Genomic DNA, 24,328 nt, shown 5'->3' with positions numbered 1-24,328 from the left:
CTTAAAGTAGTTTATTTTATGTTGTATATGCTTACTGCATAGCAAAATAATGTGTCTACATATTTACATGATTTAAATTAATGACATATTAATATAATAACATTTTTATATTTTACTTCTCAGTACCAAATACTCAAAAATCTCTTCTATTGCCTCAATAACCTTTTAATGCAGTTTCTTTTATTTAAACATTGCACGAACAGCATGCTGTTCACTGGAGATAACACTGGAGATAACAAAGCCTAGCAGTGTTTCGTTATAGGTGTCTTGGACAATATAAAGAATGAACAATAGAAGTATTTATGATGTAGGATTATACTGGATAATTAAAGAAAACCTATGGAAATTTTCTATAAATCATCTACAGTAATCTAAATCCCACAGTTTTTATAGCACATCCACACGCTTCTAGAGCATTTTGGGGGTTTAATTATTCAAAGTTTTAATACAAATTTCCCATCTTAAATGGAACTTTCTTGCCCTATTCAAGCTCTGATGAGTAAAGACCATGCAATAGCAGTCTGAGTTTACTTATGTCACCAAACTCCATTCCCCTTGGTGCTTTTAAGGTTGTAACCTTAAGTGCTTTGAAAAGAACAAAGGCTCTGTTAGTTCCAGAAGATTTTAGATCATCTCCAACTCAGTTTTCGATCAAGGTTCCTAGAGGTAAAAGTGTATACTGAATGTTCAGTATGCTGTGGGTTCATCTTCTGTGTAAACTCAACTTGGATCATAAATCTAGTCCAATTGGGGAAAAGCTATCTTGCGTTAAAATCACTCAGACTAATTCTACACTAAAACGCAGGTGTTATTAGAGTCTGAAAAGACCATTTTTGAATACTTTGAACTTTCAAGACTCCTATTAGCTTCAGTCAGATTTCTAAGGCAGTTACGTGATGCTCTCCTTCATTTTCTCAGTTTCTTCTACTTGTGAGATTCTACCAGTTGTGCTGAGCTTCTATGTTTCTATTAAATAACATTACAAATATTAATTATGTTTTGTGAATATTAAAACCTAAGTCTTTGAGCTGAAGTGTAGGTACGAATGTAAAGAACATTCACTCAGAAGGAGTAAGTGAATGCTTTTACCCCAATGCAGAAGAGGAAGAGCATTTCCTGGTACAAACTAAACTGAGTTAACTTCATGCAGCTGGCTGCAACCTTTCTTCCATTTCTGCTTTACCTTTTCTGAGCTTTTTTCCATGCATACAAGCTGATGTAAACCTGTAACTAGCAGGGGCATAGTGGTTGCAAAAGGGTACAGCTTATCAATCAATCAAAATAGTTTTGGATGACTGAATAGAGAAAGTAAAAGCCCAGAAGATGGGAACATCTAAAAATACATTTGAGTAATACTCCTACAAGATTACTTTATGAGAGCTTATTCAACTACAAGCCTCTCCAATCAAGAATTTAGTCTTACAAACTGTATGGGTACCATAAGTAGTTGCACAATCCTGACAGTAGCTTCTATACTATTCAGAGAGCTGTATGTACGTGTATGTACACCTTAGAAATGCAAACATTTCAAAGGATATGTGCATCAAATACTCAGCCATGAAAATTTAAGTATGCCACAAAGTAGGATTCAATTATGACAAACGTCCAACAACATTAGAAGCAGGTCTCTGGATGGATTTTCCACTAAGATCAAACCACTGGTTTCACACAAATACCAAATACTACCACACGTTTATTCTGTGGACCAGTAGCAGATGGATGTTACTGGAGACTGATATGTTAGAAAGCTTTTTTCCTGCAATGAACAAATTGTGCTATTTTGGTAATGGGAAATCAGACTTTTTCCTTGGGTATTCACTTGAAATGGAAGTTTTTAAAGTGTCCAGGGAATTTTCCATCTGCACAGACTGTGATTTTCTGCACCTCTTTGGGAACAAGTCCTTGTAGAATTCCACAGCCTTCTTCTGGAAGTGCTTCCCGACAATTACATACAGGATTGGGTTCAGGCAGCTGTTGCTATAGGCACAGAACACTGCAATCTGCGTCAGTAAGTCATTGATGTGTTCCAGGCATTTGGAAGTGTGTGTGAGGCTAGAGATTGTGTCGATGAATGTGGTGATCTGGAATGGAAGCCAGCAAACGACGAACAGCAAGAGCACAGCAAGGACCAGCATGGTGGCTTTCCTCTCTGTCTGGACTACCTTCAGTTTTTGTAGCTCACTGCTTCGTAAGGCTTTGATGATTTGCAAGGTGCAATAGGTAATTACACAGAGGGGGATCACAAAGCCCACAATATTCAGCAAGCAGTTGTTTGCCGGCCTCCAGTAGCTGGCTGGGTAAACAAGCATGCAGGCTGTGACGTTGTAGTCTTCGTAATATTGCAAATTTCGGAACACCATTGCAGGTGAACACATGAGCAAAGCACACGTCCAGACTACAAAGCTATTCCATTTGGCACAGACAGTTCGTCGCATCCGTCCAAGAGACATGGTTTTCACCAAGGCCAGGTAGCGGTCAATGCTCACTAGTGTCAGGAAATAAATGCTAGAATAAAAGTTCATGCTACTCATTATGTTGACAGCTTTACAGAGGAACAGGCCAAAAGGCCAGTCAAAATTATTAGTAATATTAATGGCCCAGAAAGGTAAAGTACAGACTAACAATAGGTCAGCGAGTGCCATGTTTGCTAGGTAAATTTCAGCCACTGTGCAGCGACTCTTGTGGAAACATAGGACGATGAGGACAGAGGAATTTTCTATTGCTCCCAGAACAAACAGAACCCAGAGGAATCCAGGCTGGAAATCCTGTAGCCATTCCCATACATGTGGATTAATACATATATCTTGACTCAGCTGATGCACTCCTGAATTATTGTGGAAATTTGCTGGAGTGCCTGTGAGCTCCTGGGTGGCTGTGGTGTTGTAAAGCTGGGTAACATTTTCAGTTGTGATGGAAACCATTTCTGTGCAGAGGAAAACAAAAAGATGACATGAGATTGCTACATGTAGCTCGTTGCTGAAAAAAAATAGAATAATAAAAGCTGGCCCTGCTTTCAAAGTGTAGCTTTGAACAGCAATTTGAACCCAGCTGTTGAACCCAGCAATTCTCTGGGTTTGTTTCTCATAGACACCCTGAATACTCGCAGGGAGTATCAGACTAATCTGCATGTACTGATGTTAAGCGGGTGAAACAGAGGGAATAAAATGACAGCAGACATTGTAGCCAACAGGTTACCCGAAGAGAACATTTACCAGCCTGTCTTCTCTAGAACCAAGCTGCAGCAAGTCTTTTTTTAATTCCTTGAGGAGGCTGATGGTTACTTTCTTTTCTTATCTTTGGGTATCAGCAGCCATAGTCTCCTAAAGGACAGATGTACCTCCTGAGTCTTGTGTTTAGGAAGAATTAAGTGCATATCTGATATTTATGCCCATAAATAGCTCCCTGTAAAACCCCAAGCTGTTCTGACCCTTCAAACATTGCTAAACTGCTCCTCCTGTGGCACATCCCTCAACATTTTACACCCTTTCCTGTAAAGCAAGAATTGGGTGGAATTCAGTAGTGTTTCCTCCCCACGCAACATCATATTTTTTTCCAAATTTTACGATCGTCACAGCAGACATTTACCTTGCAGCTCTAGCTCACACTGAGAAAGCCGCAGGTGCAAGGATCAGTGTTTGCGAGCAGCCTGCCTTTCTCAGCTCCTCACTGGAACCACCTGTGGATTTCTGCCTCTGCTTTACAATCTCTTTCAGCAAGCAAGTCACACAAGAGGTAAATGGTACAACCTTTGTGAGGGAGCTTGGTTTTAATAGGTCTGCAGTGGGTGGGCTGGCAGTTTGGCAAAGATGGTGGCCATCACGTAAGCAAGGACCTGACTGCAGTCAGGCTGCGGTGGGACTATTCGGGTGCAAGAGCACAGTCTGCAAACCAGGTGCTGCATTGTAAATGTTCGAGGGGTCAGAACAGCTTGGGGTTTTACAGGGAGCTATTTATGGGCATAAATATCAGATATGCACTTAATTCTTCCTAAGACCAAACAGGAGTTCCAGCATCCGCTCAGGACTGTTAAAATGTTGACTGTGGTTTTTATTGTTGTGCTCTGAGATAATGAATGCTGAGACATTATTCAAATAAAAGACTGTTTATATAATTCTCTGGACTGAGTGACAGAAATACTGTTTGTCTTTTTCCAGGTCTTTAAAATACCACTGTTTATATTATGGTCTGATTGGAAGCTTTTCAGCTGTGTTTTTAATTAAGACATTTATCTGATTCAGCTGGTAACTTGGCAGTAAAAAGGGGACACATTTGTAATTCCTGAAAGGATGGGTCTCTCATTTGTACCCTGGTTACTGGATTTGGTGGTTGGTAAGTGGCAGTGCTCGATATGCATATAGGCATTTGGCTTTTGGATGCAGAATTACTGAGAAATGGTGGTCATATTTTGTGTACTTAGTTATAATTAAGTCCTGTAGTGCTTGAGAACCAAAAGCAAAGATGAAACCCACATTTTACGAAGTACAGTAAAGGAGACTCTATACTGAAAAATTTATAACAGAGGTGTAAGGCAGGACAGGTCAACTGGATAAACCAGGCGAGTGCGACTGAGAACCTTGAAAGACAAGGCAATATAAAAATGGATTTATGGGCACAAAATGAAATGTTGGGAATGCACATTTCTAATCCTTTGTAACTTGAACAAAGGACAGTATTTGTATAGACTTGGTAGCAACATAAATATTCTTATTCTCCAAGTTCATCCTCTCAAAACCTCAACTTTTCAAGCCCTTATATAATTGCAGGAACATACGTCCATCCTCTATCCTGCCTCTAAATTAAAGTTGTTGTTGTTAGAACCACCTCAATCTTGAGACACCAGTTTCCTTTTGATTTCTGACTGTTTTCAACCAGCATCTGGGGAATGGGTTGGTGGATCCCCCTTATTACATAGCACTACATGTTGTAGACAGCTGTCCGGGGACCTGTGATTTTGGTGACACTGGTTAACTGGAGCTTTTTGGTCTAGTGGATATGGAGTTCTCTACTGAAAGCAAATGCCATCCGCACTGCATGCTATACCAATATTCTGACTTATGTCCCCTTCTCATCTTCCAGGTGCAAGTAACTACCGTAGGTTGTAAATGCTTTGGTTAGAAATCTTATCTTTGATTGAGCCCTTCCAGGTATAGCAGAGTACCTGCACCTGTAGTGCATTTTTCTGCTACTTTATTTGTTTGTATTTCAGCACAATGGAATATAGGATGATACCATCCAGATATGCCTGTTCTACTGCTTCTGCTTTATCCATTAGGAGACAATGCATTAGTCTGATACAACTTTATTCTTGAGAAGTTTATATAGGCAGTTCCTTATCACTTGGTTATCTCCTCCATATGTGGATATACTGGTTATTTAATATTTCACTGTCATGTTTTCCAGGTATTTAAATGAGATTGGCAAATTTGTAAATCCCTGGGTTCTGCTATATGTGCCTTTTCAAGATAGGTACTATGTTTTGCCCTCTCTTCTGTAGTGTCCCTGTTCTCCTTGGTTTCACAGACATAAAAACTGAGAGTAAAGATTTCCTCTCCTAATTCATGAACCATGGGAGGGTGGGTTATATATGACTCTGCCACTTTGTATACCTCCATATATTCTTTAATTTGTTCTTTCCCAATTCACATAAATTCAGTTGTTCAAATCAATCGTCTTAAATATTACATCATGATCTTCATTTCTGAGAGGAAAAATGCAGAGTCACCATTGAACTTCATTCTCCGAGTTACTGTTCCTTTTTCCTTTTGGTAACAGGCCTAGACTTTCCTCTATTATCCTCTTTTGATATATTTATAGAAACATTTTATATTAACTCCTATGTCTCTTATTAACTGCAACTCATTTTTATCCTGATGTTTTTGGTATCTTTGATGTTCTGAGTTCTTAAATAATACCTTAGATAGATAGCCATACTTTTCTGTAATTAATCTCCCTATAGCAAAGCCTGGTATCAAGGTTCTGGTATTCATAAACACTGAAATACCTCAAAGCCCAGTTTTTGTGGCTCCAAGAGAAGCCACTAACAAATTGCGAACAGCAGTTTCAAGTCTCCTTTTCTGTGTATGCTAGCACTTCAGATTGTAAAAACACATAGGAAGTGAAATACTAATGGATGACCAACAAAAGGTCATCTGAAAACAGAGTTCTGTTGGGGATGCAATTAGTAGAGGCTGTTTCTTCTGCCAGTAGCAGGCTGTGAACCAGAAGAAAGAATTGTAAAGTGCATTATTTTATGCTTGGACATTGGATGTATGCATATATTTAATAAGATGTTCATTAGTAATTCAGACAGTGGTCATAAAGGCTATATGACTAACAGAAAAGCAATAAGCAGGAATTATCTTACAACAAACTGCATCTCAAAAACTGCCTACTGATTTATGACATTTTTCCTACAATTAATCTCTTTTATATTTATTTTTATAAAGGAAAGCACTAGAAGACGTTAAAATAAATTACTTATATCTCATTACTGTGGTCTAGGAACAGTATGCAGGGGCTAGTTAGGATGTGACGAAGTCCATGACATGGGACTTCTGGTGACCGGCCTCTGTGGTTGTTAGTTTGTGCCCTTCAATAAAGCATTGGTAGAAATGCAGGAGAGAACAAGGTAATATGTTCTAATAATCTATTTAGAAACTCTATTTAAATGATGTGCTCAGCGCTATTCTCTATAGCACAGGACACCCATTTAAATTATGTGCCTACTGAATAAATTATGAATTACACATCCACAGCCCTTTAGAAAAGGAAGTGATGCCTATTTGCCATTAGCTTATCACAATTCAATGAAAATAAATATTACCACTTCACACATTCTCTACAAATGCTTTCTGTGCAATGCAAGACAGGTCTAATGTCTCAGCTAGGCCCCTCAGAAAGATTTTTATCTGACAATTTTGATTTAAACACTGCCCAGCTGAAGCAGTCTGTTATTACTGATCAAGAGAGACTCCTGCTGGAGTTCACTTCCTACTATTAGTTACCTCCTCTTTCAGATCGTTGGTGATTGTCTCATGTTGTTCCAGAATATTTTTTGCTAATAGCATTGGGCACAAATGGCAAGGTTTTGATAGTAGAGGTCTGTAGGGTGCTCTGTGTGAGAGGCAGCCGTGACCAGCCCTGTGCTGGTGGCAGCCAAACCTGTGCCTCTTGTAGATACTGCCCTGACCAAGTGAGGATGGATTTGGGGTTGGCTAATGCAGGGATACATTGAGCACTGGCTGGATCCTGTCAATGCTGCAAATGAAGGACCCTTGCAGAAGGACTGCGAAAAAGTCGTTAATCAACTGTAGTTGCTGGACTGTTGGTTTGTGTTTACAGGGAAGGAAAGAGGGACCCCGAAAAGGTGGTGCCCACCAGTGCCCCAAAATTTTGAGGTCTGTGCACAGTCACTAATGCTCCTTGGTATTGCCTGGTAACCAGGTGGGGTGTCCTGCTGATCAAGCTGTATGTCTGTCCTGCCGTATGCACTGTACTGGGGAGAAGACAAGCACGAGAGTGTCAGCAAGCCAAGGATAACACCCAGAGTGCAGGAGTGTGGTCAGCCTTGGAACGTTGTACAACCCAGCTGTACGTGCTGGCACCTATAGATGTTCTTGAAAGAAAAGAAGTGGGATATGACGAGGTGGGACAAAAAGCCCTTTCAGGATCAAAGTACTGTGAACTAAGCAATGCAAGTGCAGGGGGAAAAAGGTCAGAGCTCATTTAATGCTGCTACTGGATGTGAGCAAGCTCTGGGACAGCTAAGCCATTTGGTGCACCACTTTACTCCCCAACTGGGGAAATGCCCACACTGCATCAGGTGATCATTTTTCACAACCCATTTTGGATCTGGATGAAGTCATACAGCTGCTGGACTCATTAATCCATTAGTACCTCCACTGGTGGTGTTAATCTTCGCTTGCACTATGCTAAACATTTGCTTGTATACCAAGATATAGTGGAATATTTAAACTGTTATGATGGTCTTGGTTATGTGTTTTGTAAGAACAAGGCCTGACGTGTAATAAATATTCAGATTATTGCAATGCTAATGCCAATAATCTTTGGTGTATAAACTTGCACACCATGGAATGACAGCCATTGTTCTGCAGTTATCATTAAGGCATTTATATCAATTATGTTGGGAAAAATGGGGGGGGGGAGGGGGAAGTTGTTCTGTTTGTTCTGTTAAAGCCGTTATTTTAATATCAAAGAGTCTAAGGTGAGAAGCGGCTGTTTATTTCCCGCCTTGGGTGGGAGATGAAGCCACTCAATTCCAGCTCTGTCTGGAAGACTGAAGCAGAGACATTAAGTCAGTGGAGCAGGAGGAGTGCACAGGAAATTAAAATAGAAACTTACATTTGTTGCCAACTTGGTCTGGCATAGCAATGGGGAGTTTTGCCTCTCTTTTCAATACCAATCCTGAGAGAATGTATTCAGTGTGTACAGAGGAGATAAAAAGAAAATATCTGTGATTTTGAGGGAGAGCAGCATCCAGGTGTTTGAGAGGCAATTTAGATAATTGAATATATGTGTGTTTGGGGAATTGAAAGGTATCTGTGATGTCTGCATGGGGATGGTACGTGATACAGGACCTCTGAGAGCTATGGTGTTCTGGAGACAAGCAAGATACTTTGGAGTTTCTGCAGCACCCTCAGACACCGCTGCAGCTCCCTTGCCCCTTGATGGACTAAGACTGGAGGGTGTAGGGCATAACTCCACCATAAAAATAGCAAATCTTTGGGCTTAATAGAGAATTAAAGGGACTATAAAATACAGCATTACAGCTGTAAAATGGAATTCAGAATTATAGCGAAGGACAATAAGGAAAAGAGTCTCCTGGGAATTAATCTGTCAAAAAAGTCCAGGTTTTAAGAGTCCAAAAAGAGAAGCTGCTGATTTCTTCCGGAAGAAGTAGCTAAAAATAAGTATTTTCAAGTATTTGAAAATTAGAATAAAGCAGGCTTGGGTCCGTATTTGAAATGAATGAGTCTGATGTAGTGCTCAATGTATTGGACATTGGCTTAGTCCTGTTTTAAGGAAAATTCCCGCTTCTTTTCTTCTGGGGAACAGGAATGCTGCATAAAGCTCTGTGGTACCTTGGCAACAGCTAAAGAAAATGAGCTAGAGGCAATGTTTTTTTTCTTTGGTTGTTTTGTGTATCTTCTGAAAAAGAGTATTATCTATGGGTAAAATAACAGGAAAAAAACTCAAGCTGCCTCCATATACTCACTTTTGCTGACTTTCTGACCTTTTACAAATTTGCATGTTCATAACACCTTCGTCATTCCTGAGAACTCTGTATTGCTCAAAGCTGACTTAAAGCCCATCCACATTTTAGCCTTTCTATCTCAAAGGCAACATAAGCTAGAAATGTTCAGCAAGGAATAACTTTTTAAATTAACCACTTTCCCCATAGCAATATTTCCTGTTTCTTCTCTGAAGTATGGAGGAGAGCAAACATACATTTAGTCAGAAAACCCATACAGCTCTGATCATCTATCATTCCTATTTTAATATCCTATTTTAATATTTATAAGTGCTATGTATTATTGCATTGTTCATTAGCAGTAATTTTACTGAGAGTAATTTAAAAATGTGAGTGGATTCAGTCTCTCAGAAATCTTTTCCTCCGAAAATTTATCAGATGAGCTGTTATGATGCTACATGATTTATTCCCGGTCAGTGGTGAGCACAAGGGCTGGTTGGAGAGGTGGGGCAAACTTATTGGGAACTTATTAAAACAAAGTGCCATAAAGATTTAGTTTCAGTTTTGTTGCAAGTGTTAGCTCACTTAGCTCTTCATCAGAGCTGTGTAATTCCTCTTGAATGGAAACCTTTCATAGATCCTGGATTTCAGAAAGTATCCCGGAAAAGCACTGCCATGGGTAATACACTGGGTGAGAACATTCCTATTGTGGAGAAAGGCTGCTTCAAAGCTTCATTAAATTAAAAAGGGAAGGGTATAAACGAATAAATAATAGAACATGCCAAATCCATTGAATACTGTTCTAGTGTTGTTTTGGGACATATCGTAGCAAGGAGCAGTTTGGACAAAGGAATGAAATATGAGGGTAAATCCCTCAACTGTTTTTTTAACAGTAAAACTTCTGCTAATATTTGAACAACTTTGGCAATAAATATAAATGAGGTCTGAACTCTGGGAACATCAAGAATTGAAAATTTTATGCACACAAGACCTGTACATAGTGATGTGCTTACAGCAACAATTCCCTAAGTTAAATTTAGACCTGAATAACTGGTTTGATGTTTTGTTTTCCTAGAGGTTTCTATTATGTTAAAGCTGTGCGGCTTTTCCCTTCCGCTTTGTAAGTGATGGATTAGTAAACACAGCAGAAGAACTTTCTGTACTTGTTCAGCAACTTTTAGCGTTTTACCAGAGAAAGAAGATTAATTAAAAAACCTATCGAACTACTCTGAAAACAGAGGTCACTGCCTTCCTTCCCCCAGACAGCACACACTTGAATTTCTGCTGTTCAAACAACTCTGAGAAACTTTAGGCTGTTCTGATTTACTGAGTTATTTTTTTCTCCATCCCCAGCCTTCTCAACATGATATATGTCTACAAAGGAATGAAGTATATAATGCTCTCAAATCTAAGTGGTAATCACGCATAAGCCAATTTGTTCCTCTCTTTCTAGTCATTGGGCAGATGAGTGACCTATTTCCAAGTCTCCACTCTGTTTAACTTGGAACAAAATCTAGAACTCAGGTGATCCACCTGCCTGTATACTAAAAGGCCATAAGGCTATCAAATAATGTTGATTGAGACTATTTCTCTTGATTAAGCTATTTCAATTGTGCATAAATACTGAAATAATTGTTGAAGCAGGGACATGACTCTAATTCTTCCGTCTTTGGAAAATATGTCTCATAACTCCTTCTCTCTCTTCTCGTAAATACAGAATTACTTGCTGCTGTTCTCAAGTTTCTTTAATCTTCGATTCTCCAGGAGTGTAATCTTCATAGACACTCCACTCCTGCCCCCTTCGTTTTAATGCAACTTTGCTTTAGACCTGGCGTGAGGAGTCCTCACACAGTAGCTTTTTGTTTCCCTTAACCAAGGTGATAACTTTCTGATTCTCTCACAGCAAGGCACATTACTCTTACACAACATGTTCAAGACACAACTGAATCTATTCTTTTTCCGTGTGTATTTTAATGTGTTTGCTCAAAATGTTTCGACATCCTGAGAAGGAGAATATTCAAACAAGAGAAAACTGACCACAAACTCACTCTTCAAGGCTGTCAGTGTATTTTGTTCTGTTCTTTTTGGCATTCCCCATATGAGAACAGGCAAGGTTAACCATGAGTGCTTATTGTCCAAAGCTCAGCCAACAACCAGCATTAGGGTCAGGGTCAGGTCAGGAGAGAGAGAAATCTAGGAGCTGCAGTAGGAGTGGGATTGCAAAAGCACTGCAGAAGGGAAGAACAGTCACCCAATATTAAGTCCATGCCTAGGATTCAGGTTCAGGATAGGAGACCCACAGACTATGTCTGCTCTTTCACTCTATCATGCTTAAACCTGTGTTTATTACTCTTCTCACACTGTGTCTTATCAGTGCTCTGTGTTTTCCTGTGTATATGATACTGGGTCAGCCTACTAACACTGGTATCCTGTTCTTTGCCTTGTATTCAGAAAACTCTGAGCATATCTTTGAGCTTAGGGTCTTTCTGCTGCCATGTCTAACTTCTGTTCATTACTTGATCTTCATATTTGGTCCAAAATGATATTTTGTTCTTGGTAAGGAAAGGGGTAGAGGGTCAAACTTTGCATGTGGTAACAAGCTTTTTGCTTCCTTTTCTCCAGTTCTTTGGTGCTTTTGATGACAAACACTGGCTTACAGCAATGACACAAGGAAGAGTGCTGCTACTTCACTAGGTAGGTGTTTAAATAACGCCAAGGTAGGATACATCCTGGTTTACACTGGTTTAAGACTCCCACTCATCTCAGCTTTCAGGCTGAGTGGTTCCCTTTCTCAAAGGCACAGACTGAGGAGATGCTGAGGAAAATGGAGAGAAGAGGATGGCAGATGTAGGTCGGGGGCAAATTTGCAAGTCACACACGTGGAGGGGAAGGGAAATGTGCCTGATGCAGACAGTGCTGGCTGAGGCCCCGCTTATTGCTAGGGAGAAATAAGTGAAGAAAGACAATACACTTGGTTTGTCGTGTGGGTGAAATAAACCCAAAGCTTAGTCTTATTTGCTTAGACTCACAGAGCTCACTAGGTTCTATCGTTAGCTAGAAGGCAGTCGTCAGGTAATGTTTTGCTCATCTTTTTCATCTGCAGAATTTGCACTCCACGTTGGATCTCTTGCTCAGAAAATGATCAGCCATTAACATAATTTATTCCTGTCCCTAGCTGGCTCACTGCCTACCTTGATAATACCTCCCCCGTTGCACTGTCTTGCAAATAGCGATGGATGGGAGTGAGCCTACCTGCACGTTTATACAGGGAGAGAAGCAGCAGAAGTGCTGCTTGGAGTGAGAGCAACATGCTTTGGCACCAGAACCACACAGGGCTCCCTGTCAGCTGGCAGTGATGACTGGGAAAGCCCCAGCCTTGTCCCAGGGCTGAAATCTTGCATCTCCCTTAACCCTCCTGCAACACTCATGCTGTCTGTCTGCAGAGCTGAATGATGACAACCCACACAGTTTAACTGAAGTAAGAGGAGAAATGAGAGACTTCCTGAGTTTTATGATGTGACGTGTAGATTTAACAGGTTGGAGTAGTGTCAAACGACGTAATATCCCCTCCCCTGGGCACTGCAGGCACCGTGTGGATTCTCTGCTGTAGAAAAGGGATTGCTCTACCCCGTCCCACTGCAAAATTCAAGGAGTTTAATGCACTAATGTTGTGAGACCCATTTAATATCCATTGCAGGAGTTTAGTGGCATGTGAAATGGCAGGTCTGATGGTATCAAACAGCACAATGCATCTATGAAGTGGCAGACAATACCTTGAGCCCAGTGAATAGCTAAGGTAACCTGTGTCCAGTGATAAAGAAATGAAATGCTAGTGATTTTATCAAGAGGGGCTTGCACAGCTAGATTATATTTCTTTGTTAAAGTAAGAATTTCCTGCATTAGAAAACCACCTTTCCTGAAACCCAGATAGACCAGAACTACTGCAAGTACCATGGTGAAAATAGCTAAATTGGGAAAGAAATGTGTGAGTTTTCAACTGGCTGACGACAGTTCTTGAGAGGTGAGCTGGAAGAACTGTTCCTAGGGTAAGTTCTCAGAACCAGTCTTGGGGTTCAACTAATTAAGTAGTTACAGGGCTGATGTCAGTATGAAAGAGAGGAGAGCACATAAAGTGTGCCAGTGACACAAATTGCTTGATCTCTTCATTACAGAGAACAATGGGAATATCCTGCAGAAAGCACTGGATGATATCAATAGAGCAACAGAGGTGGAATAGTAAGTGGGAAAAACTGTAAGTCCTGAAGCCCTTTTGTTCACCAGAAGATGTATCAACTGATACTTTATTCCCCTTGCTGTAGTGGAGGCATAGAAAGGCAGGGTACAAACCTCCACTTAAGGCTCCCTCACTGATAGGCACGTTGATGTCCTCTAAAGTTTTGCTGTTTGTTGCATTGCCCCTACCAGACCTCTTCAGCTCAGTTCAACTACTGCTTTCTCTTAGCAATTTAAATACTGCTCTTTTTCCTCCGTAGCAACTCTAAGTTCTCATGACAAAGCAAATGTGAATAGAACGGCCAAACAGTATTTGCCAGTGTTGCTCCCCTTGTGCATTAAATACTTAATGGAGAGATTTGCCTTTCAGATGAACTGGCTCTGTGCCCTGAAAGCACTTTGCTTCTACCACCTCGAGAACATTGTAGCAGTCATTTAGAAAAAAGGCAGGGATTTGCCACCTCCAGTGCCTCCAATCTCTATCATGTTTAGGCTGTTTTCAAGGGTATTTGCAATAATACAGCATTTTTTGCACGTTTTCATAACTGGCTTTCACAAGTATGGCTTTTGAGAAAAGCCTGTCTCCCATAGCAAAGCTGGGAGCTCATAGTATGTGTGGCTGACTGATTGCTGTCCCAAAGTCTAATAGCTGTTTCTTTGACAGCTCCCATTTACGTCATTTCTTATCATACAGGTAAATGATTATTTTACTCTGGAGTTGATTAAATCTCTGTTGCATTTTGCAAAAAAACATAAAAGATGTTCTAAACTGTCCTACTACTTCTCCAAAACATATTTGCAACTACAAACAGTCATCCCCACCAGCAACTGGAAACGTTTCAGTCACTACTACTTTTTCTATTGCTGAGCCACATGCTGATGGCTATGTGCAAGCAGAGGAGTCCTTAGTGCAGAGGGCATTGCAGGCAGAATCTGTCCTCTTTTTAAATTAGTAATAGTGCCTTGTGTTCTCTTAATGCTTTCCACCAAAGGGATATACGGACTGCTTCACTGGGTAATGGTGCAGTTTCCAAACAGCATGTTGGGTTCTGACAACAGAATAGGGTAGAAAGTATGATTAACTATATAATGTTCAAGTGAAATTACACCTTTAATTTCAAGCAGGTAGAAATCAGAGGAGATCATATTTATCCAGGTTGTTCAAGTTAGCACCTCTACCACATGGGCTACCTAAGATGGTCTCAGTTTAATATGAAACCTCTGACAACAGCTGTAGCTGTAGACACATCCTAAAATCTACGCTAAACTGTAAACTCAGATTTCAACCACCTAAAAAGCTTTTCTCATGGACCATCTTAGTGAATGATCCCCAGCATCACTGATTTGTGTCATGGAAGGCAATACAAGCACGACATCATACTCATTGCTTAAAATGGCAGGTTGTCTTTACTAAAATAATCAATGGTTTGTTTTGGTTTTATTTGTTGTTTTTTTTTTTTTTAATTTCATACTCTTTTAAGAAATCCCAAGGGTAGAGTGTGGCAGTGCGACCATTGGTGAGTTCCCTTCTCAAGGAGAAGTCTAATCTGGAGCGTGCTTCACTTCTAAAATGATAAATTTCGGAAAGCCATTTTGCCTTCCTAGGTCAAACATGTCCTGCTATGCTGCTGCTTGAGCAGCTGGGACAGTCATTTTGTATTATTTTCGTATCTCTGCTCCTGACTTAGCCAGTACACGCAGCATTTGCAATTGGAAAGTGAGCAGCTGGGACAGTCATTTTGTATTATTTTCGTATCTCTGCTCCTGACTTAGCCAGTACACGCAGCATTTGCAATCAGAAAGAGGTCAGTTTTCAGATGTCATGGTTAAAAATCACCCCAGCCTGTATACTACAGAGGGAAGCTCAACACCAAATGTACATACTGGAACTAGTGTGTGTGTGTGAGAGAGTAACTATAGTGAACTTCAGACTGTATTGCAATTACCTCTATAGTCACAGCAGATAAAATTGGTTATAGATCCAAATGTCTGTATCTATAGTCACAGCAGATAAAATTGGTTATACATCCAAATGTAGTCTGTTTTTCTGCTGAAAACCCAGGGGAACTCTAATGGCAACAATTCTTAAGTGGGAATACACCATATTTCTACTGGAAATACTCTTGCTCTGTCTGGCCATCTAAATATTTTCTTATCTATATGAAGTGGAACAGCTCCAAAAAAGAAAGAATGAAAGAGCCCTACTCAATATAGCTTATCCCTCAGGCACTCGGTTAAGAAGGAGGATGCCTTGTTCAAAACCCCTAATCTGTGCTACCCATTCCCAGGCAGATTTCCTGTCTCTGTGTGCATGTGTTCTGTGGTTTTGATTTCTCGTTTTTGTTAAAACAGTAAAGATTCTGTAATTCTAGGTGGGAATTTCACTTCTTCTTTCTGCTCTTCCGAGTTTTTAGGTGAAACCTAAACTTTGGCTTCTGAGCAGCTTTGTTGATTTTGAAAAATGTTCTAGTTTTAAGTATCACGCCACCTTTAAACTTGTGTACCATCCCTTTTGCAACTGCTGTAGAACATAAAGCACTGTGTGGAATTTCACGCGATAGTTTTCTGCAGCAGGCAGCAAAGGCTCGTGGCAGGATGTCAGGGCAGGAACAAGTGAAGAGGAAATGAGCGGATGCGAGTTCTGGAAGAGAACATAACACTGCTAAGGAAAATAGAGGAGAAATGCTGCTGCTGGGAAGGAAGGAAGAAAGGAAAGGAGGAGGGGAAAAAAGAAGGGTTTAATTTCCCATGAGGGAAAAGGCTTCTGAAACAAGCAACAAATAAAGATTCCTGCCTGAGTCAGGAATATACCAAAGTTATGAGAGATTTATCTGGGATTTTAATTTAAAATGTTATAAAACCTAGCTAGTTTACACAGTTTGGATCCTTATTTTACCTAGCTTCAAAATAGTACAAAATTCAAAATTGTATAATTCTAGTATTTAAAATCAAATATTTCTTCAATTTTTGCAAACTTATTTGACCGACCAGAATTCATTATCCTAAGCCAAATCTTATTAATATGTTCCACTTAACCCTTTTAAAAAAAAAATAATGACACAACTGCACAGTGGAAACTACTTATACAATAAACCTGTCTATAGTGGTGCATGAAGCAAAGTGTAGCAGAACAAAATTCCAGATGCCACCTACTATATAGTAATGAGCTGTAATCATGTTTGGAATGCTATTTTTTAGACTACATCTATTGTGGAAGAAAATAAATTTCTGTCTTCTTATGTTTTCAGAAAAAACTAGTGTTCCATAATACTGCAGTAAACACCACGAAACTGACTCCACTTTCTTACTTCTCCTTCCTTCTACTTCTGGGAAATGTCCCTGTTGCTGAGCAGCTGGCTGGAATTTTTTGGCTATAAGGTGACTCTTTTAATGAAAAAAAAGTTTCTTAGAGGAATGAGGTATGTGGAAAATGAGAACACACGGCTGTCATATGCAATGTGCCTGTACATGCTCTTTAAAAAAAAAAAAAGTATGTTATAAATTAATACTTCTGTGAACAATGTTCCAGCCATTCATGAATTGCGTTCATGTCTGATTCACTATGACTACTTTAACCAGGTTGGAATATTATCATTTTGAAAATGAACTTGTAACTCACTGAGGAAAAAAAAAAAAAAAAAGAATTACAGCTATTTAGAAAGCTTCTACGTTTTAAACTCATTCTTGTAATTGGCTAGTCTATCTTCTTTATTACTTTACTGTTACTGTAAATCTCAACACAGAATGAAGGCTTGTGAGACTATATCTGCTTTTACTTGTTTATCTACCCATGAGGGATAGTGCCAGATCCTCATGATTTGGAAATTTTGCCATTAACTAGAAGAAAAAAGAAAGATCCTTGCCCAAATAAAAGAGAAGAAATAAACAATTGCGACCATCTTGATCCTAACAGAGGGGCACATCAGAAATGTCTGATGAAAATATTTGTTGATCGTTTTCTTCTAAGTAAAAATGTGGGAACTAGGAAGGAAGTGGCAGAGGTTCTACGTAGGACTGTTCCCTAGTAACAGGTATGGATAACATAATTATGCAGAGGAACATGTTTTTTACTTCTCTGACAAGATGCCAGTAAATAGTTGTGTTTTCTATATACTTGTATATATATCCATGTATCTATACATGTCTATGTGTGTATAGAGAGAGAGGAGAGAGAATTTCCACACAGCAAACATTTCCTGGTCACCTTTAGTGCCACTAACCCTTTGCCTGCTCTTTTGCTTGTTTACTCTGGGAGAAAGTGGTTTGTGTGTTCCCAGTGCCCAGAGTTGGAAGGACCAGGAACAGCAAAACTTTCTAGGTGATGCCAAGGAGAACAGGCATCCATCAACTGGTCTGGAGCAGGTAAGGCAGGATCCTGCACGAGCAGCATGTGGGAGAGCTCTCCAGAGTACACAGTGTCTGGAGGCTTTGATTTAGATGACTCAGTCTAAAGAAATAAGGAAATAAATCCATCTTTGAGCTCAGTGCAGATTTTTAAGGAGCTGAGCCCATTACAATAAATAGCCTGGTGACTCTAGTCAGCATTGAGCTGACCAGGAGTTCAGCACTGAGCTCAGGCTGTACAGTTATAAGGACTAAAATTTGTCATTTTGTCAAAAATTGTTGAGTGTATTCTGTGTCCCACAGCAAGGTTTGCCTGCTGTGATATGTAAAGGAACACCCACCACCTAGATTTCTTTCTTGTCTCTTGATTTCACAGCTAGGAAAACAAGACTTCCACAGACCTTTCCCTCTGGAAAAAAAGAAGCCAGAAAAAGGATGTGGCTACCTTTTCATGTTTGGTAAGCAGATTCCCGGAGAGCAAATCGCTCATCTCTGCTAGCACATGCCTATGACTTCATCTGCTATAAAGTGTCCTTATTCAGCTGATGCCATTGGCACTGTGAGCATTCAATCCAGCTGAGGATCTAGACTGTGTGGTTAATTGTATCACCTTTTGTGTCCCTTCCTCTGGTCATTTGCTTGGTGTGCTGTTTGCCCTGGTCTAGCAGGTAGGACCCGGAGCACTGGCTCTGGAGATGTTGCCGTACTGTCTGTGTGATACAGATGATCTGAGGCTTTGCTGATAATCAATGTGCAAAAGCCGTGCAAGCACAGAGACAGGCTTTGCCTCAAGGAGGTTGTAATCGAGAGCAGAAGCCAAATAAAATATAGAGAGTGTAGAATATAGCTTTCTACAGGGCAAGACTGCTGGAGAAAGAGATGAGAGGTGCAGGAGGGCCTGAGCCAAAACCTAGCAACATATACTGCAATATTTGTGTCCTTCTACTTACTTGTTTAATTATCAGGGCCCACCTTCGAATTATGAAGGCTTCACAGTTGCTTTTTGTAAAAATGCTCAGGGGACCTGGTGGAACCGTCTCCTGGCCTGCCTGCTGTCTGCGGGCAGTTCCCCCTGTGCACCGGGCCAGTGGCTTGGGCTGGTGCTTTGCTCCATGTGTGTGGAGATGGGGCCCACACCACCCTTCTGGAGGGTAACCTGCTGCCCTTCTTTTATACCCCATGACATCTCGGAGCAGCAGCCTTTCAGTCAGTCAGGCAGCTGATGGGAAATCCTATAGCTGTGGCAAAGGGACAGGGCACCTCCAGAGACACAGGGGTGCAGGTCCCAAAGAACAGGCCTGCGGTGTAGTCCCTTCTGCTAAAGCAGGAACACTGCAGGAGGAAAACCATCTGTGGCCAGTTCTGCCTCAGGGAGTGCACGTATAAATCCTGTTAATATTAAAAAAGACCTGGACCTCTAACCGTATCTCCCTCCCTTTTTTTTTTTTTTTTTTTTTTTTTTTGTGTGGAGTTTACCTGTAATCTCAGATAAAGTGAGTGAGAGAAATGGATTTCTGTATTTTGACAGATCCATTCTCTGCACATTAGCCCTAGTCTGAAGTCTGCCTCTGTTTGCAACCTTATCACCACTCTGGTATACCTTAGAGTAGCTCAGCACTAGTGGATCTGGAAACCTGGTTGATCAGACGTGTTTGCAGGGCTCACAAAAAGCGGCTCAACCTTGCTGAATTGAGGAGTTAATGTGCAGGGGAGGTAAATACAGTACAGCAGCAAAAGTGAGTCAAATCCACCCCTTTAGAGGACACCAAGAGTCCTGAAGGATTTTGTTGATGTTGCAGGTAGCAGCCTTGCCTCTGTGTCTGAATGCTTTGGACTTGCTTATCATCAGACTGAAGATAGCAGGCTTCAGAAGGCAACTTTGCTCCTTGTGTTTTTCTGATCTGTATCCCATTTGTGTCTGTTCTCCAATATTTAAGTCCTTAGTGGGGTTTTGGACCATGACCAGGGTTCTTCAATCCCGGTGCACTAATATTACTTCTAAATAAATAATGTATCACCACGAGTAACAAAAGAACAAGGTAGGCTTATGCATAACTTTTAAAGAAAAGCAGAGGTTTTAGCTAAATGGCATTTGTTTTCTGGGGCTTTTTTAATTTTATACTGATTAGCATTGCTAATGAGTTCAGGTGTGCTTTTGCTGTTGACTTGGTTGGGAATTTGTTTTGAAAACAAAGCTCTGTTCTCTGATGAGTTTTCCTGGATTTGCAATATGATTTTTTTCCTACCATGACTTTGAAACATGCTTTGGGAATCGGGTTTCTAAGAGCTTCTTTCCATGAAAAGCAGACTATCAAACACTGACTATTCTTAATCAGTGAATTTTAGGATCTTCAAAATGACTGTGCTAAAATTCTACTAAATTCCTTTTTTTTTTCTGTCTGAGAAAAGACTTCAAATATTAGAGAGCTATGAGAATTTTTTAAAGCTGTGTTCCAGTACAATGATGAGATCCTTATTTCAGGAAGCTCCAACTCATTGGGAAAGACAGTTTTTGTGTTGGATTGTTGGTACAAAATGTTCAGGTAACTCTGAGTAACCCAACTGATCTTGTTCTAGCATGTTTGGGGCCCAGTGGAAAACCTGACAAAGACTTTCTGGAGGTGTCTCTGCTCTGACTATTCCAAAGATTTTATTAACTTGGGTACATTTATCACTTCTCTCTGTGTTTTCACTGTTCACACGGAAAACAAGACAACTGTATTTGGAAGTCTATGAATGAACTTGAAGTGCAAAGATGCGTCTCTTAATTTTTTTCTTATGATTGCACATTCTCAGAGAACAGTAAAGAAGATAAAAGTCATGACTGATATTACTCTGCATCCTCATACTTCAATCTTAGAGAGTCTGCTGTAAAAATAGATTATTGTTTTCCTAGCTATCTTCTAGCTTCTTTAAGAAAATATGTGCAGCTGTTCAAGATAAAAGTATATTCTTATCTTAGGAGATGGCATCTGTAAGATTACATACACTGTATTAAAACAAGGATTCTAATGACAAACTATTTAAACTCTTTTGGCTTTATGTCTATTTTGTTAACATTACGCTAAGATGGCTGCTTATGATACTGAGTAATGGAAAATGAATGGCTAAAATATAGCATACCTTTCAACTTTTGGTCTTTTTATTCTATGATCCTAATTACAATGCTAGTTCTAAGCTTTTCTTCGTTTTTATCAGCGTCTTATAAATCATGCTCCTACTGCGTTTTTTTTATTGGATACAGATGTTAGAAAGAAACTGATAATGCTGCTTAAAAGTCATCCAAAACTTTTCTTCTTTGTAACGTAAGAAAAAGATTTAAAGGTTTAGCCTTTGCCATTCAACCAGCACAGACGAGACAGGTTAGCACTGTAAGGTACACACACATACATGCTTCCTGCCCCACAAAGTTTACAATCAAAATAATAAACAGAGAGAAAATGATTGGTATGAACAGAAAAGATTTGCCTCTGGTTTATCCCTACTATTTTGTAGGTATTTTCTCAGCTGAAAACAAAGTTAGGTGCTTGCACTTTTTGGTTGTGGTTTTTTTTTTGTTTGTTTGTTTGTTTTTTGTGAGATGAAAGAATGTGTGCCCATGGTATGATTAGAGACATGAAATGTCTTCCAGACAGAGGAAATCCTTACCCTGCAATAACCCACACACAGTGTAGTATCTGTGGCAGGTGAAAAGCCCTGTGCCTTCAGTATGTTGGGAACTTTAAATAAAGCATTTTTCTGTAAATGTTACAGCTCTGCAAAAGCTGTCAAGTTACAAAATCACATTAGCAACAATTATTTCTCTCCTACGTGTTCCTGGAGCCTTAATAACATCAGGTTTTTTTATCACTGAACCAGACACATATTAAGAATTCAAGAAGTGGTTTCCAAGAAGCAACAAACTGTACTGAGTTTAAATAAGGAGAACTTTTCATATTAAAGAGAAGCAGAAACACATACCTTGACTACAAATTCACCACTGGGCAGGCACGAATGAGGGAAGTGCAAAACGTCTCCAGGAACAGCCAAGCTCCTTCTGTTGTGTGAATGAGTATGACTTCTGGTTTTCTGCCCCTCCCTGAACAGAACAGACTCATCCCTCTGTCGATGACATCATATTCCTGGATTTTGTCCCATATTGTAGTTTAAAAGCAACTTTTGTCTACTGTATCCAGTATGAGACCGCTGATATTTGAATATGAAATCCATCTAAAATATTGATGTGCCCCAGTATGTGTATAAAACAGTCAAGTGTTTGCACAACAGCTGCCAGAATTATGCATGAGCACGTGCGTGCACACACACGCAAGTCCGATCCGGCTCTTAGGGGATGGCGAGTGCATTTTTATTTTTTTACTGGTGTTAGACACAATAAAAAGTTAAACAAGTCCGCTTTTTGGAGAACTTGGATCTTTAAAAGAGGTAAGATCAAATAACTCATTTACAATCTTACATACTTCTCTTTCATGGGAAGAAATTAACTGTTTATGTTTCTGGAAGACACTGCTCTTCCTCAGCAGAAGTCTCTGACTGCTCTGTCTGCTGAGAACTAATACAGAATCCAAATAGTATTTAAAGATATGAATTGGACCAAAGTTTCTTCAAGCTTATAGATGAGATCTCTATATTAAGCAGAACGATACCCTTAAAGCAAAGCAAAGCCTTTTTCCGGCTACATTGACTTTTATTCTGGATTTGAGATAATTAACAGAGAACTGATTTTACTCTGTTTGTAAGATGCATAGCTGTTTTTCTTCTAATATTTATGCACTTAAACTGAAATCTGAAATGTCAGCTGTGGTTGCAAAATTCTACAGAGAATACATCTTCATTTAAATAAGAAGTGAGCAGAATAAAAAATAGTCTACTCTCTTCCTTTCCCACAAAATACTAATTCTGAAAGTAAAGGATTCATGAAAACGCTTGGGGCTATTCATATTATGTGTGAGATCAATGTATTGAGATCAATGTATTGAGATCAATGGTATCTTCTAGAGAAAGTACTTGGCCCCTGCTCTCCATTGATTCTTCATTTATAGTTCGAGGGCAATACTCTCACTTGCACTTTTCCCAACAGGAATAGCTGCTTTGCTTTCTAGTCATTTTCCTTTTCTTTCTCTGAATCTGTCATAATAGCCACTCAGTACATTTTCTTTCTTTATTGCCACTAGTTGAGTCATGCTCTCCTATCAGCAATATCTTCCCCTGGTCTGACCCTGCTTTCCCTGCACCAGTTCTACTTTGATTGTGTAACCTCAGGACTCAAATCTCAAAGATCTTAATTCTGAAATTTTCTTTTAGTTCTGTTTCTTAAGTTCTTTTGTACCTGAACAAAATTTTAGGATTCCCTCTAGATTTTTTTTTTTTGTTTGACATGGATTTAGTATAAACATTAACATAATTTTGCAAATACAGTGCAGCAAAATTCTGCTTCGATTTTAAGACATGTTCATAGAAGGGAATCTGCTGGCTTATTTGTAGTAATGTAATAAACCCCAGCTATAGCCAGATCTACTCACTTACACCTGAGGAATGCAGATAATTTCTGGAAGAGCAGGTGGGGACTGTTCTACAGCCTTTTCAGGAGGCTGAGGCAGGTGTTGCCAGCAACCAGTCTGATTTGGAGACTTGCTGAAAGGGGAAACAAATGCATGCAATCATCTCAAAAGCTTTAGAGAGGCAAAGCTCTGCAAAGGAGGATCTATTAGTGGGTTGGGGATGTGAGGGAGGTAACAAACACATGAGCCAGGCTTCACGTGTATCTCAGTTACCTGGCCGTTTGTAATACTTCTGTCAATATTCTTTTCAAATTTAAGTGTCAAGGAGACAAAATGTGGAATTTTCAATATCTTTGAATAAAGCTGGAACAGCTTGAACTTGAGTGCAAAAAATTTCCCCTTTCCTCCTTCCATAATTGTGTGGATGGCTGCAAGGTGCCACAGCTGAGGGTCATTACCTGCAATTGTGAAAGCTTTAATCACTTTGAAAGAGGTCACCTGGGAGCACTCTTACTCAGTTAGCATTTCTCCAGGAAACTGAGACAGAACATACCTGAACGTTGGACTCTCTTAATTTGGGACAACAAACAGTGAGTAAAAAGTAAATATAATGGAAGAATTGGTTGCCTTGGTAGTTGTTCAGGACTGTTGCCAGTGCTTTCTGGGGGGAGAAAAGTCTTGCCTTGTGATTTTACTGCTTAATTGTTGACCTTTTTGAAGTAGGTCTTGATCTTACCCACCCTGCTGGCAAGTTGTCTTTGCATTCCTGGGTTTGGAATAGGGCAGTACTCTCTGGCTTTTTGATAGGGAACTACAACTTCAAGTGTTAGTGTATGAGCAGGAGTCTCCATGTGAGCAGGTGCCTTGCAGCACTGACCATGCAAGTGAGAGAAGCTATGCTCAGATGAAGAGCTGCTCTTGAAGTCTGTGTGTGCTGGTCAGCTTTTCTGGCAGCGAAGTCTGCTTATCTATTTCCCCTACAAACTCAGTGTTTTCCTAAGACTCACTGATTAAAATCTGTGGCTGAAGAGACTCGAGTATT

At 39.9% G+C, this 24,328-nt stretch overlaps 1 protein-coding gene across 1 annotated transcript; it reads right to left on the bottom strand.

Moving 5' to 3' along the window:
• BDKRB2 (bradykinin receptor B2) lies at positions 1-21,935 on the bottom strand. Its single transcript, XM_014957412.1, has 2 exons — positions 21,749-21,935; positions 1-2,923 (listed from the first exon to the last, which is right to left on the bottom strand). Exon 2 carries the CDS (start codon positions 2,919-2,921, stop codon positions 1,776-1,778), a length of 1,146 nt encoding a protein of 381 aa, XP_014812898.1. The 5' UTR covers positions 2,922-2,923; positions 21,749-21,935; the 3' UTR covers positions 1-1,775.
• Between the last annotated feature and the right edge of the window lie 2,393 nt (positions 21,936-24,328).

The sequence above is a fragment of the Calidris pugnax genome, unplaced genomic scaffold (genome assembly GCF_001431845.1).
Source record: "Calidris pugnax isolate Ruff unplaced genomic scaffold, ASM143184v1 scaffold211, whole genome shotgun sequence".
Taxonomy (NCBI): domain Eukaryota; kingdom Metazoa; phylum Chordata; class Aves; order Charadriiformes; family Scolopacidae; genus Calidris; species Calidris pugnax.
This window is presented reverse-complemented; position numbering and strand designations above follow the sequence as displayed.